The sequence below is a fragment of the Lipotes vexillifer genome, unplaced genomic scaffold (assembly GCF_000442215.2).
Source record: "Lipotes vexillifer unplaced genomic scaffold, Lipotes_vexillifer_v1.1 scaffold802, whole genome shotgun sequence".
NCBI lineage: Eukaryota > Metazoa > Chordata > Mammalia > Artiodactyla > Lipotidae > Lipotes > Lipotes vexillifer.
Genome location: NW_006790237.1, coordinates 627,321 through 639,922, shown reverse-complemented (window position 1 = coordinate 639,922; position 12,602 = coordinate 627,321). Strand labels below are relative to the sequence as shown.

Here is a 12,602-nt window from a genome sequence, read left to right as displayed (position 1 = left end):
GGGAAAGAGGGACAGGGAGAGTCAGCAGGTCTCTTACCAACAGGTCCTTGAGGGAGCTACACAGAGGTACAGGCAACCTTGGCAGGAGGAGTGGGGGAGGTTGCCTGCCAAGGAATGCCTGGGTTAGGGCTGGAAAGGGGCCACAGGGAGCGTGGGGAAAATATTTATTGAACGCCAGCTGTGTGCCCAGTGCTGAGATGAGGGTGGTGAATGAACCCGTCTCAGCCCCCATGGACCTCACCTTTGCAGGTTGGGGGAGGGGAGGGAGTTAAACAGCTGGGCAGGGAGTCATGAGGATTAAGGAGAGAAACATGGCCAGGGCAGGGCCTGGGGAGGCAGGGTTTCAAGGCTGGTGAGAGTGAGGGGAGACGGGAGGAGAACGCGTAGAGTTGTCGAAGTTTCTTTTTTTTTTAAGATTTTTTTTCTTTTGCCGTACGCGGGCCTCTCACCGCTGCGGCCGCTCCCGTTGCGGAGCACAGGCTCCGGACGCGCAGGCTCAGCGGCCATGGCTCACGGGCCCAGCCGCTCCGCGGCACGTGGGATCCTCCCGGACCGGGGCACGAACCCGTGTTCCCTGCATCGGCAGGCGGACTCCCGACCACTGCGCCACCAGGGAAGCCCTAGATTTATTTATTTATTTTTTGATGTGGACCATTTTTAAAGTCTTTATTGAGTTTGTTACAATATTGATTCTGTTTTATGTTTTGGTTTTCTTGGCTGCCAGGCACGTGGGATTTTTAGCTCCCCGAGCAGGGATCGAACCTGTACCCGCTGCAGTGCAAGAGTGGAGTCTTAACCACTGGACTGCCAGGGAAGTCCCAAGTTGTCAAAAGTTTTTATTTGCTTATGGGTTTTGGTCTCAGATGGCCAAGACACAAATACTGGCTCGTGACCGATCACGTGACCCTCTGAGCATCAGTCACCCTTTCGCTCCTCAGTCTCCTCACCCGGAGGAAGGCGCTGTCGACTAGACCTCATTTTAGGATTGTCGTGAGGATTAAATGAGCTAATCTGTGTAAAGAGCTGAGAACAGGACTTACCTGCTGGAGCAGTGGTTAAGAATCCGCCTGCCACTGCAGGGGACACGGGTTGGAGCCCTGGTCCGTGAAGATCCCGCATGCCGCAGAGCAACTAAGCCCGTGCACCACAACTACTGAGCCTGCGCTCTAGAGCCCGCAAGCCACAACTACTGAGCCCGTGCACCACAACTACTGAGCTTGCGCTCTAGAGCCTGCGAGCCACAACTACTGAGCCCATGTGCTACACTACTGAAGCTCGCGCGCCTAGAGCCTGTGCTCTGCAACAAGAGAAGCCACCGCAATGAGAAGCCAGAGCACTGCAATGCAGAGTAGCCCCCGCTCACCGTGACTAGAGAAAGCCCACGCGCAGCAACGAAGACCCAGCGCTGCCAGAAATAAATAAATAAATAAATAAATAGCTGAGAACAGGGGCAGGCGCATAAAAGATCCTCAATAAATTCATTCATTGATGCCAAAGATATTTACTGAACACCTACTATGTGCCAGACACCTTAGTATGGGGGATGAATCAAGATAAGAAATTCCAACTGTCCCTCATAGGTTTTTGCATTCTGGTGGGAGAGACACAGAATAAGCGAATAAGCAAGTAAAAAAAAATATATATGGCATGTCAGAAGGAGGTGTGTGACACAGGGAAAAGGAATCAGGAAGAGGGCTGGGGACCCAGGGTAGGCAGGTTGCAGTTTTAAATAGAACAGTCAGGGAATCCTCACTGAGAAGATGACATTTGAACAGGATTTGAAGTTGCTGAGGGGATAGTATTGTCCCACTTTAGCCCTGAAACTGTGGACTGAATGTCCCATGTCCCCAGAAAACTGGGGTAAGTTGGTCACCCTAGGAGTGAGTCACATGCTGTGTCAGGAGAAACATTCTGAGCAGAGGGAACAGCAAATGCAAAGGCCCTGAGGTTGGAACTCGGGGAGTGTTTGAAGATACAGCACTGAGGACAGGGTGGAGGCCATTTTTGAGGGAGTGGAGGTTAGAAAGAGCTGGTGGGGTGAACTGGAGAGAGAGAGCTAATTTAGCTTCCCATTCTGAGTATCCCTTGGGTGAGCCAGCTTGTGCCCATTAATCTTTCGTGGCAGGAACAGTCCTTGCCCAAGGCAAGCAAGGGGAGGGATAGAATTTCAGTTTATTCAAGGTCATGTGTAATGGAAGAACAGAGAGACCGACTGGGAGGGAGAGAGAAGGAAAGGGAGAGAGAGAGAGTTGAGAGTTAGTTTAGGGACCTCCGGATAGCCAGGGGTTGCCAATTCTGTTGGCAGAATAGGGAGTACATTTCATGAAGTCTTCCCATGTTACATTCTGACCACAGAGCTTTCCCTAAAACTCAGGGAAACCATCTTCCCCTCAACGGATAAAAGAGATTCCTCCCATTTTTGTAAAATATGCAGCCATCTTGGTGTCTCTTGCATTTTCCTATCTTGTTATGGACAGGAGTTTTTTGTTTGTTTCTTTGTTTGTTTGTTTGCGGTACGAGGGCCTCTCACTGTTGTGGTCTCTCCCGTTGCGGAGCACAGGCTCCAGACGCGCAGGCTCAGCGGCCATGGCTCACGGGCCCGGCCGCTCCGCGGCATGTGGGATCTTCCCGGACCGGGGCACAAACCCGTGTCCCTTGCATCGGCAGGCGGACTCTCAACCACTGCGCCACCAGGGAAGCCCTGGACAGGAGTTTTGAGTAATATACAAAGGCTTAGAGAGAGAGACACACAGGGACCCTGAGAGAGGGGGACAAGGACACAGAAAGGGGAGGCAGAGACAGAAAGATCCCTTCCAGACAAGGAGAGACTCCTTAAGGGGTGAGACCCAGAGACCCTGGGGCAAACCAGAGAAGGTGCACCCAGAACCCTGGCTGCTGTCCCTACAGGTACCCAGATCAACTAGTGAGCATACCCGGGAGATGGCCATCAGGATGCATTTCAACGGGGCAGGCGGAGATCCAGGGGCTTGGGTGGCTTACTCTGCTTTCTGTCTCCCCAGCTCACCCTCCATCACTTGCGCAAGAGCCGGGGGAATGTCATCAACATCTCCAGCCTGGTCGGGGCAATTGGCCAGTCCCAGGCGGTTCCCTATGTGGCCACCAAGGTACACCACCGAGGTAGCCTGCCCCTTCCTTCAGGAACCTCAGCCCTGAGGCATGGCCACCTGTGACATGTTGTTATACATCAAGGGTCTCCCAAGAGACAGAGCCTGGTGCAGCCCAATGAAACCTGCAGGGAGAGCGTGACTTCCCTCTTCTGATGCCCCTGCTTGATGCCCCCTGGTTGGGAGGAGAGGACAAAAGGAACGTCATCTTCTCTGGTCTGAACTTTCTCCATGCCCCGTCTTCTGCAGGGGGCAGTAACAGCCATGACCAAAGCCTTGGCCCTGGATGAGAGTCAATATGGTGTCCGTGCCAACTGGTGAGCAGCTCCACGTGGGCTGAGAGCCTCCTGAGGGAGCTGGGAAGACGGGGAGTGAGCCCCAGAGGCAGTGTTTGCGGCAGACTTCCCTGACCCCCTCTCCTGCCTCACCCCAGCATCTCCCCAGGAAACATCTGGACCCCACTGTGGGAAGAGCTGGCAGCCTCAACGCCTGACCCCACAGTCACAATCCGAGAGGGCACGCTGGCCCAGGTAGGAGTGGGACCCAGGGCCAGGTGGCATGGGGGTGGCGGTCAGGTGGTGGCTCCTCTTGACCCTCCTTTTCCCCTTGTCTCTCCCCAGCCCCTGGGTCGCATGGGCCAGCCAGCGGAGGTGGGGGCTGCCGCTGTGTTCCTGGCCTCCGAAGCCAGCTTCTGCACTGGGATCGAGCTGCTAGTGACTGGGGGTGCGGAGCTGGGGTATGGGTGCAAGGCAGGTGGGGGCACGCCCGTGGAGGCCCCCACCATCCCTTCGTGATCTCCCACATTTCCACTTGGGCTTCCCTGACTAGGGCTCTCCCACCCAAAACTCAGTCTCCCAAATTCCAGTTCCCCCCCCCCGCCCAACTCTAGACATCAAGCCCACTTACCAATGTGTCAAACCACCGCACCGCTTCCCATAAAAGCGCTCTGCAGCCAGAAGGAAGAAGGCATCATTACATTTATTTTCGGCCCTTTATGAGTCTTATCACGCCAGGACCCCGTCTCCCCGCCCCACCCAGCCCCACGCATTCCCACGCGTGGCCTGGACCCGAGGGACTACAACTCCCGGCAGGCTTTGCAGCAGGAGCCTGTAACCAGGGTCTCCTGGGAAATGTATTGCAGGTCGGCTTCACCAGCACGCTAATTAAAAAGGCCCATAGGGGAGAGTAAATTAAGCTCCGATTGGGAGATAATGGAGGAGGTAAAGCAAAAAGATCTGCGCTTTATTCTTGGCGCTTAGGGAAAAGGAGTTTTGACCTTGCTGCCCGCGGAGTAGGAGGGTGGCCAGTGCCAAAAGTCCTGATGGAAGAGAAAGCCGTCGGGTTGAAACTCCCGGGTCAGAGGGAGGAAAGGCTTGGGGTCCGGACCCCTGGGTTTGTGGAGGAGGAAACTAGGGAGGAGGGAGGAGGAAACTAAGGGGCGTGGACTCCCGGGCTGGGAGGAGGCGGACTCGGTTCCCCGAGGTGGGGAGAGGGGCCCAGTTGGGGGTAAGTCCCCCAGGTGTGGAGGTGGAGCTGCATCGCTGCTGCGGATTGGCCGCGGCGGTGGGCGGGTTGGGGGTGGGGGTGGGGGCGTGTGAGGCAATCGCTGATTGGCCGCGGCGGAGGCGGGCGCTGTCTAGGCGCCGCGTCCTGACTGCTTCCAGCCGAGGAGGTGGGGGAGGACTGGGGAGGAGGGAAGGAAAACAGGGAGACACCCTGCGGGGGAGGGGTCAGAATTTGACTGGCTGGGCCTGTGGCTTTTAGGACTGGGGAACAGAATTTGGGAGCAAAATGTCCCAGGGTAGAATTACGCAGACTCAGCGACCTAGGGAACGGAGTTTGAGGATAGAGGAAGAACAATATTTTGGTGTCAACAGTAACCTGGATGCAGGAGTTGGGGGAACTCTGACCTCGGAAGGTTTGGGGGGCACAGTGACCGCGGAGCACGATGTAGGAGACACTGGTGCAGGTTTGAATTGCTAGCGATTAGAGGGATCCTGAGGGGCTGTAATCGTCTAACTCTGCCCCTGGGGGTCATGAAGTTGGGGAGACACTCTTGAAGGGGAGTAACCAGGAAATCCTGCTCTACGGGCTGCTCATTGAAGCTCATTGATGAACTGGGGGATTGAAAATTTTCGGGTGTCACTGATGAAGGGAGCTGGAAGGAGGCATGGTGAACCGAGTGTATGTTTATACCTTAAGAAGGTACAAAGAATACACATATATCTTCTCGTTGGAAAGAAAACCTGTATTCAAACAGGGAAGTATCTGGACAGAGTGAAGCTCCCCCTTCATCCCTACCTGCCACCCTCTTCAGAGTCCTTTCCGTTTAACGGTGCATTTTAAAATAATATCTGCGCCCACCGACATTTATAGTGTGCTTTTTCTTTTCACCAAGAATCGTGGTATGTGAAGGTTTCTGCTCCCTGCCTTTCCCCGTCGGGTTGCTTATCCTCTTCAGCGCTCCACAACAGTACTGTACCTACTGAAATGCATTTTTGAAAACCTCTGAATGCACGCTCTAGCGTGGGGGCTGGGAGGAGGGTGTATTTCCACGTACTCCCTTCGCCTCGCAGGTTCCAGCGCATGCGCTCTGCAGCAGGGCCCAGCTCCCCGCGGGCGCCCTGTAACTGGGAAGGCCAGGCCGGCCTTGGGTGGTAGGCTGGCAGCCATCCCACGGGAGGAGGCGTGAGCGGGGCGGGGCAGGAACGTCTTTCTCCCGGGCCGCGCCCTCGGCGGGCACAGATACCTGCCTCACAGACCATGGCTGCAGCGGCGTTGAGGCAGGTGGGTTCGCGGCCCAGTGCCGGGGGCTAGGGAGCCCTGCGGTGCGGCGCACTTCCGGGCGGACCCCTCTCCGGTGGCCAGTCCGACGCGGCGCCGCTCCTCCCGCACTCGGGTTCCGCTGCTGGGCCGAGGAGGAGGGGGCCCCTTGGAAGGAGCACTAGGCTTTAAGGGGGGTGAAGGGAGAGAGGTAATCGGTGGGAAGGGGACCCAGATGGGACATATAAGGAAGGATACATGGAGGAGGAGACGGTAATGGGAGAAGCATGGGGCTGGGGTGGCGGGATGGATTAGGAGGGAATAGTCAGCCTTTGGGAGCGCCGGGATAAGATGCCCAGGACTTCTGGAGTAGGAGTAGGATGAAGGCACAGAGTTCAGTCTTAGGTCTGGACTGGGAATTGGACCCAAGGCCCTATTTTCCTGGAACTAAAGATAGAAGTAGAATGTTGTGTCCCCGAAACCCCTTATCTGAAACTCTGCACCTGGGTTGGAAATCGAGGCAGCATCTCATTGTCAGTGACAGAGATCTTCCAGGCGAGAGTGGGACCCCTCCATTCTTACTGATAGGATGTCAACAGGCAGAGCTTCCGAGAGTCTGTGATTCTAGAGAACAGGGCTTCTCAGTGAGGAAGGAAACAATAACAACTCAAAGAAGGGGATCTTTACAACCCTTGACAGCTGTAGCATAACGTTGGGAGAAATGGTTCCTGTTAACTTTGCACCTGACTTTATCTGGGACTTTTATCCCAGCCTGATGGATAGCAGGACAGATGTTTACTTTCTCAGTCTCAATGACTGAGAAAGGCCTGGGCTGTGACTGGGACAATCTAGGCTTTGATGATGACACTCCTGGGCTGTGTTGGTAGGTCAGCCCTGGGCTGTGACTGGGTCAATGGAGGTTCCATCATATTACAGAGCCCTGCCCTGTGCATACCCCACCACACTCCAAACCATTTCTCATTTCCTGATTCAGCCCCAATCCTTTTACACTCTTTGTCCCAAAGGCTCATCTATCATCTGAGATCTCTTTTGGGCCCAGTTCCCCCCCCACCCTGCCCCCATGGTTTGGGGTATCAGACGGTGGAGCACCTTCCCCGAGCTGAAGTGAGACCCCTGCCCCCAGAAAAATGTCCTGGGAGGATGAAGGGAGACTCTCCCAGTGTGACAGGGTCTCTGGCCAGTACAGATTTATAATCTGGAAACAGTGCCTGGCACCTTCTCTCTGCCTTGTGGGTGTGTTTTTCTGCCTCTCCTCTCTGTCTCTCCTGGATATCTCTGTCTCCAAGTATCACTGAGACAGTTTCTCTCCAGCGGTTGGCATTGCTCTCTCTCTCCCAGTGTTTCCTCATTTCCCTAGGTCTCCCTTTCACTTTGTGCTGTCACCTAAGTTGGGTCTTGGTCTGTTCCTCTCCTTTTTCCTGTTCCTTCTCTCATGGCTTCTGTTTATCCTGCCTTCATTATTTTTTCTTGATTTCTCCGGGCTTTACTTTGTCTGAATTTCTCTCCCTCTTGTCTCTTGTCTCAGTTTCGATCTCTCTTTATGATCATATCTATTTTGGCATCTCTTGGCCTTGATTTCTGTTCTTTAAAGTTTTCTATTTCCATGTCTCTCTTTCTCATTCTTACGCTTCCCTATTTTTTCCCATTCGGCCTCCCTCTGAGTCTGAGAGCTGCTTTCCTGCCCACATGCTGGCTGCCTCCGCCCTACGTATCACAATTTTCTCCATTCCACGGGTGTCCTGTCCCCTCTTGGACAGAAGCTGGCCAGTGGCTTCGGCAGGCTACACAGCGCCACCTAGAGGCCATGCCCAGGACCCACACCCACACTCTGATCATCCCAGAAGCTCTTGGGCCCCACACCATTCAGGACCACTCCTCAGACTTCATGGCCTAGACTTTAGGACATTACAACAACGCAGCCCCCCTCTCCTCATGACTCACCTACTGACCAGTGACTTCTGCCATTCACATCCGTTCTCAGTTCCCCCAGCTCACAAGGCAGGAGCAGGCTAGGCTGTTCTGTCTCTCCGAAACCTCATGACACAGCTGCCTTCCCACCAGGCTGGGGAAAGGGGTATTGTGAGGTCAGAGACCACTGGGGAGAAGCCATCCTGCTGGACACAGCCAGACCTGCTCTCCCATGCTGGCCTCAGGCAGGACCACAAGGGAAGTGTTCATCTGAGCAGTGTCTCTTGATGACCGGGGTGGTTCTCAGGTCCATGTGGCTGCCCCTCAGCCCTGGGAACTGAAGGGAATTGGAACTGCTGGTGTCCAAGGTGTGGGATTGGGGCTTCAGGTAAGCTGAGCCCAGTTGATCTAATATCCTGAAAGAGAAGGACTTGGACTCCTGGGTCTGAAGGAGGATGAGGCTGGGGGCCTGGTGAGTGAGGAGGGGCCAGGGGCCTGGATCCTGGGTCTGAGTGGGGAGGGGCTGGGGGCCTGGATCCTGGGTCTGAGGGGGGAGGGCCTAGGGGCCTGGATCCTGAATCTGAAGGACGAGGGGCCTGGACTCCTGGGTCTGAATCCTGGGTCTGAGGGAGGAGGGGCCGGGAGTCTGGATCCTGGGTCTGAGGGAGGAAGGGCTGGGGGTCTGGATCTTGGGTCTGAGGGAGGAGGGGCCGGGGGTCTGGATCCTGGGTCTGAGGGAGGAGGGGCTGGGGGTCTGGGTCCTGAATCTGAGGGAGGAGGGGCTGGGGGCCTGAATCCTGGGTCTGAGGGAGGAGGGGCCGGGAGTCTGGATCCTGGGTCTGAGGGAGGAAGGGCTGGGGGTCTGGATCTTGGGTCTGAGGGAGGAGGGGCTGGGGGCCTGGATCCTGGGCCTGAGTGGGGAGGGGCCGGGGGTCTGGATCCTGGGTCTGAGGGAGGAGGGACTGGGGTTCTGGAATCCTGGATCTAAGGGAGGATCAGGCTGGGGGCCTGGAGTCCTGGGTCTGAAGGGGGAGGGGCCTGTGGGCCCTGCTCCTGGGTCCTGGGGAAGCATGACCTATAGGCCCATCACTTTTCTAACTCTTTTCAGGATTTGGGTCCCCCCCGGGGAGGCCTTCACTTACCTGCACACCTTCCTGTGTCGTCCTCGGTCTGATCTGGTCTCAGGGCTGGGCCAAAGTTCCCTGGGGTAGGAGGCGCCTGTGATTGACTTTGCCCCAGCATGGAGGAAGGGATGGGAGCTGATTCAGCTCTTCATTGGATGGCCCTCGTGAGGGCAGGGAGGGGAATTGGCCTCCTTTGGGATTTCCTCCTGCTACGTGCTGATCAGGACAGGGGAAGGGACTTGGCCAGGGCCATGTGCCCTGTCTAGAATGTACTGGGCCTGGGACAGAGCCAGCCGGAGGGACCTGCCAAGTGCAGGAGGTGGCAAAGATGGTGCCAGGGGTCCCTGCTCTCTCTGTCTGCTGGCCTCACCACCTTTCTTACTTCTGTCCCCACCCCCAGATTTGGACCCGAAAATTTCTCCCTGTCCCTTGGCTTCTGTGTGGTCGCAGAAGATATGACTCATCCAGCTTCAAGGTGACAGGAGGGGACTATACTTTTGGATCTCAAGGAAGAGGGGCTGGGAGCCTGGACCACTGGGTCTGAGGGAGGCAAAGGCTGGGGGCTGGATTTGGGCATCTCCAAAAGGTCCAAGGTCCAAAGGTGAAGGTGGGTGGCAATGGGGTAGCCCAATTGCCCGCCATCAGGCCATGGGAAAGAGGAGAAACCACATGTCCCAGAAGCCTCTGGGGCTACAGTTCCCTCTTCTCACTGAGTCTTAGCCCCAGGGATTTGTGGGGCTAAGTTTTTAGTTTTTTAGATTGGAGGTTGTGGTTAGATTCCAGGACACCTGTCTTTTCTCAGGCTGCAGACCTGCAGCTGGAGATGACACAGGAGCCTCATAAGAAGCCTGACCCCAGCAAGCCCCTGCTGTTCGGGAAGACATTCACCGACCACATGCTGATGGTGGAATGGAGCAGGGAGAAGGGCTGGGGCCAGCCCCGAATCCAGCCCTTCCAGAACCTCACACTGCACCCGGCCTGCTCTGCTCTCCACTATTCCCTGCAGGTGGCAGGGCGTCTGCCCTCCATCCCCATCTCTCTCCGCATCTCTTCCCTCTTGCTGTGTCTCTTGCTGGGTTTACCTCCCTGGGTTTGCTTTTTGTGTGTTTCTCATTTCCAAGCGCTCCTCACCCGTTTTCTGAGGCCTGTCACGTTCCAGGCCCCGTGTTGGGTGATGCAGGGTTCCCCGAGATGAGCAGACCCAGCTTCTTCGCTTGAAAACCCCACCCAGTGGGATCTGTGCTCAGATGGAGGCAGCTGAGGCATTGTGAGACACCAGGGGAGGAATGCCCACCCTACCTCTAATTTGACAGGAAGTGGGGTCTTTCCTGTAAAGAGGGGAGCTTAGGCTCTTCGAGGGAGAAGAGACATCAGTACAGACATAGTACAAAGAAGAGCCCAGCATGTTTGGGGGGAAGCATGGGGTTGGAGCCTGGTAGGGGTGGCTGAAGATGTCATCAGGACCACAGAGGAGCTGGGATCTTGTCAAGCGTATTGGGAGCCCTGGAGGGCTCCGAACAGGCATAGAGCAGGTAGAGAAAGACCCCTCTCAGGCCATTTGGAGGATGTGCTCGGTCCAGAGCTGGGGGGATGGCCAGGAGGCAAACAGATTCAGGGACACGAGGGATTTGGCCGGTTGGGCAAGAGATGAGCAGAGAGGACCGAGGACAGTGCCCTGAGGTTTAGTCAGGTGACCATGTAGACCACGGGACTGTCCCCATACAGGGACACAGGAGGAGGATGACTTTGCAGGACTTGGTGAGGGACCCGTGAGGAGAGACCCAGAGGCATTTAGTTTCAGACTTCATGCTATGGCTGAAAGCAAAGTCTTTCTGTGGAAGCTTTAATTGTGACAAAATTTGAAGGAACACATTGCAGTTCTAATAGCTGGTTTGCAGTTTTTGTCCCGTAGGGCATTTGGTTCTGTGACATTAGGGATGTTTTCCTTTTTTTCTTTTCTTTTCATAATTTTGACAGTTTTCTTCTTCCCACCTACTCGGGACATTTGACTAGAACCGATCAGTTCTGTGCAGGGGAGACGCAGCTTGGGGAGCAGTTAGGTGCGAAGGACGGACAGTCAGGACATGTCCACAGATCCCCCCAGGAAGGTGGCTTTTGGAGACCACCATTTGTTTACCTCCCTTTTCAGCCCAACATGCCAGGATGTTCTCCGGCTGGGGACCCAGTTCTTTTACTTTAGTTGAGTGAGTGCAGATGAAGGGGTTGAGCTAAGGCCCTGGCATCCAAAACATAACGTTCTTTGTGATGCCTCTCACAGGATGCCTGGGGACCTGAGGCCAGCTGAGGGCACGGGAAATTACATCCTCGTGTCATCCTGACTCTGGGGGCAGTGTGGAATAACACCCAGCCACTTGTGTTGTTATTTTTTATTATCATGGTAATAATGCACATACATAATAATACAGATAACATAAAATGTACCGTTTTAACCATTTTAAAGTCTACAGTTCAGTGGCATTGAGTACATTCTCCATGTTGGGCAGAGAGCATTTCCACTCTCTAATTCCAGAACTTTTTCATCATCCAAAACAGAAACCCCACACCCATTAAGGAGTCACTCCCCAAGCCCCTGACCCCAGCACCTGCCAACCATTAATCTGCTTTCTGTCCGTATCTCCCCGTATTTTTATTTTTATTTATTTATCTATTTATCTATCTATCTATCTATTTATTTATTTATTTGGCCATGCGGCTTGCAGGATCTTAGTTCCCCGACCAGGGATCGAATCCGGGGCCCCAGAAATGAAAGCGCCGAGTCCTAACCACTGGACTGCCAGGGAATTCCTCCCTGTATTTTTAAACTTTTAATTTTATTTGGAGTGTTTTTCAATCAAAAACACCTCTTTTGAAAAAGGGGTCATATATTCATATATTTACACAGTTCAAAGAAGAGGGAACAAATATACCTCCCCAGGCCCCAGCCACCTCACCACCCTCCCTGAAGCAGCCCCCTCACCCATTTCCAGTCCCCAGGTCCTTCCAGAGTTCTGCTTTCTGGATGGCAACACGGATGTGTATAATTGTTTCTTCCCCCATAAAAGTCAGCATATGGTACACTCACTCTTTGGCATCCTGCTTCCTTCTGTTAATGTAGCCTGGAGGTTCTTGAACAGCCCTTGAAGAGCTTTTTCCTTCTTTTTGCTGCTGTGTAATATTCCATCCTAACAACGCCTTGTTTAGGCCGTCCTCTATCGTTGGACACTTAGGTTGTTTCCAGTCTTGTGCTATTATAAACAGCGTTACAATAAACCAGGAAACACCTCACTTCCTTAAGAGCAAGTGTATCTCTCGATTTCTGCAACTGTTGGCTCAAAGGGTATGTGTGCTTGTAATTGTGACAGATGTTGAATCATAGCCACCTCTACAGAAGTTGTATTGATTTCCACACTTAACCAGCGGGCCCTGTTTTCCCCATACCCTGGGTGACCCTTGTTAAATTTTAGATCTCTTCCAATCTCCTAAGTGGTTTTAAAGGTACCTCAAAGTAATTTTTTTTTTTAAAGAAGATGTTGGGGGTAGGAGTTTATTTTTTTAAATTATTTTTTAGGAGTTTATTAATTAATTTATTTATTTTTGCTGTGTTGTGTCTTCGTTTCTGTGCGAGGGCTTTCTCTAGTTGTGGCAAGCGGGGACCGCTCTT

The 12,602-nt window shown here is 54.0% G+C and overlaps 2 protein-coding genes across 2 annotated transcripts in view; both read left to right on the top strand.

Annotated features, from left to right (window-relative positions):
- Positions 1-3,919, top strand: part of HSD17B14 (hydroxysteroid 17-beta dehydrogenase 14) — a 16,297-nt gene extending 12,378 nt beyond the window's left edge. The window contains 4 exon segments of the mRNA XM_007472303.1: positions 3,021-3,125; positions 3,375-3,442; positions 3,559-3,655; positions 3,746-3,919. Of these exon segments, the coding sequence (XP_007472365.1) occupies positions 3,021-3,125; positions 3,375-3,442; positions 3,559-3,655; positions 3,746-3,919 (444 nt within the window).
- Positions 3,920-5,761: 1,842 nt separating this feature from the next.
- Positions 5,762-12,602, top strand: part of BCAT2 (branched chain amino acid transaminase 2) — a 14,675-nt gene continuing 7,834 nt past the window's right edge. The window contains exons 1-3 of the mRNA XM_007463323.1: positions 5,762-5,912; positions 9,342-9,416; positions 9,744-9,947. Of these exons, the coding sequence (XP_007463385.1) occupies positions 5,889-5,912; positions 9,342-9,416; positions 9,744-9,947 (303 nt within the window). The 5' untranslated portion in view covers positions 5,762-5,888. The remainder of the gene's footprint in view (positions 5,913-9,341; positions 9,417-9,743; positions 9,948-12,602) is intronic.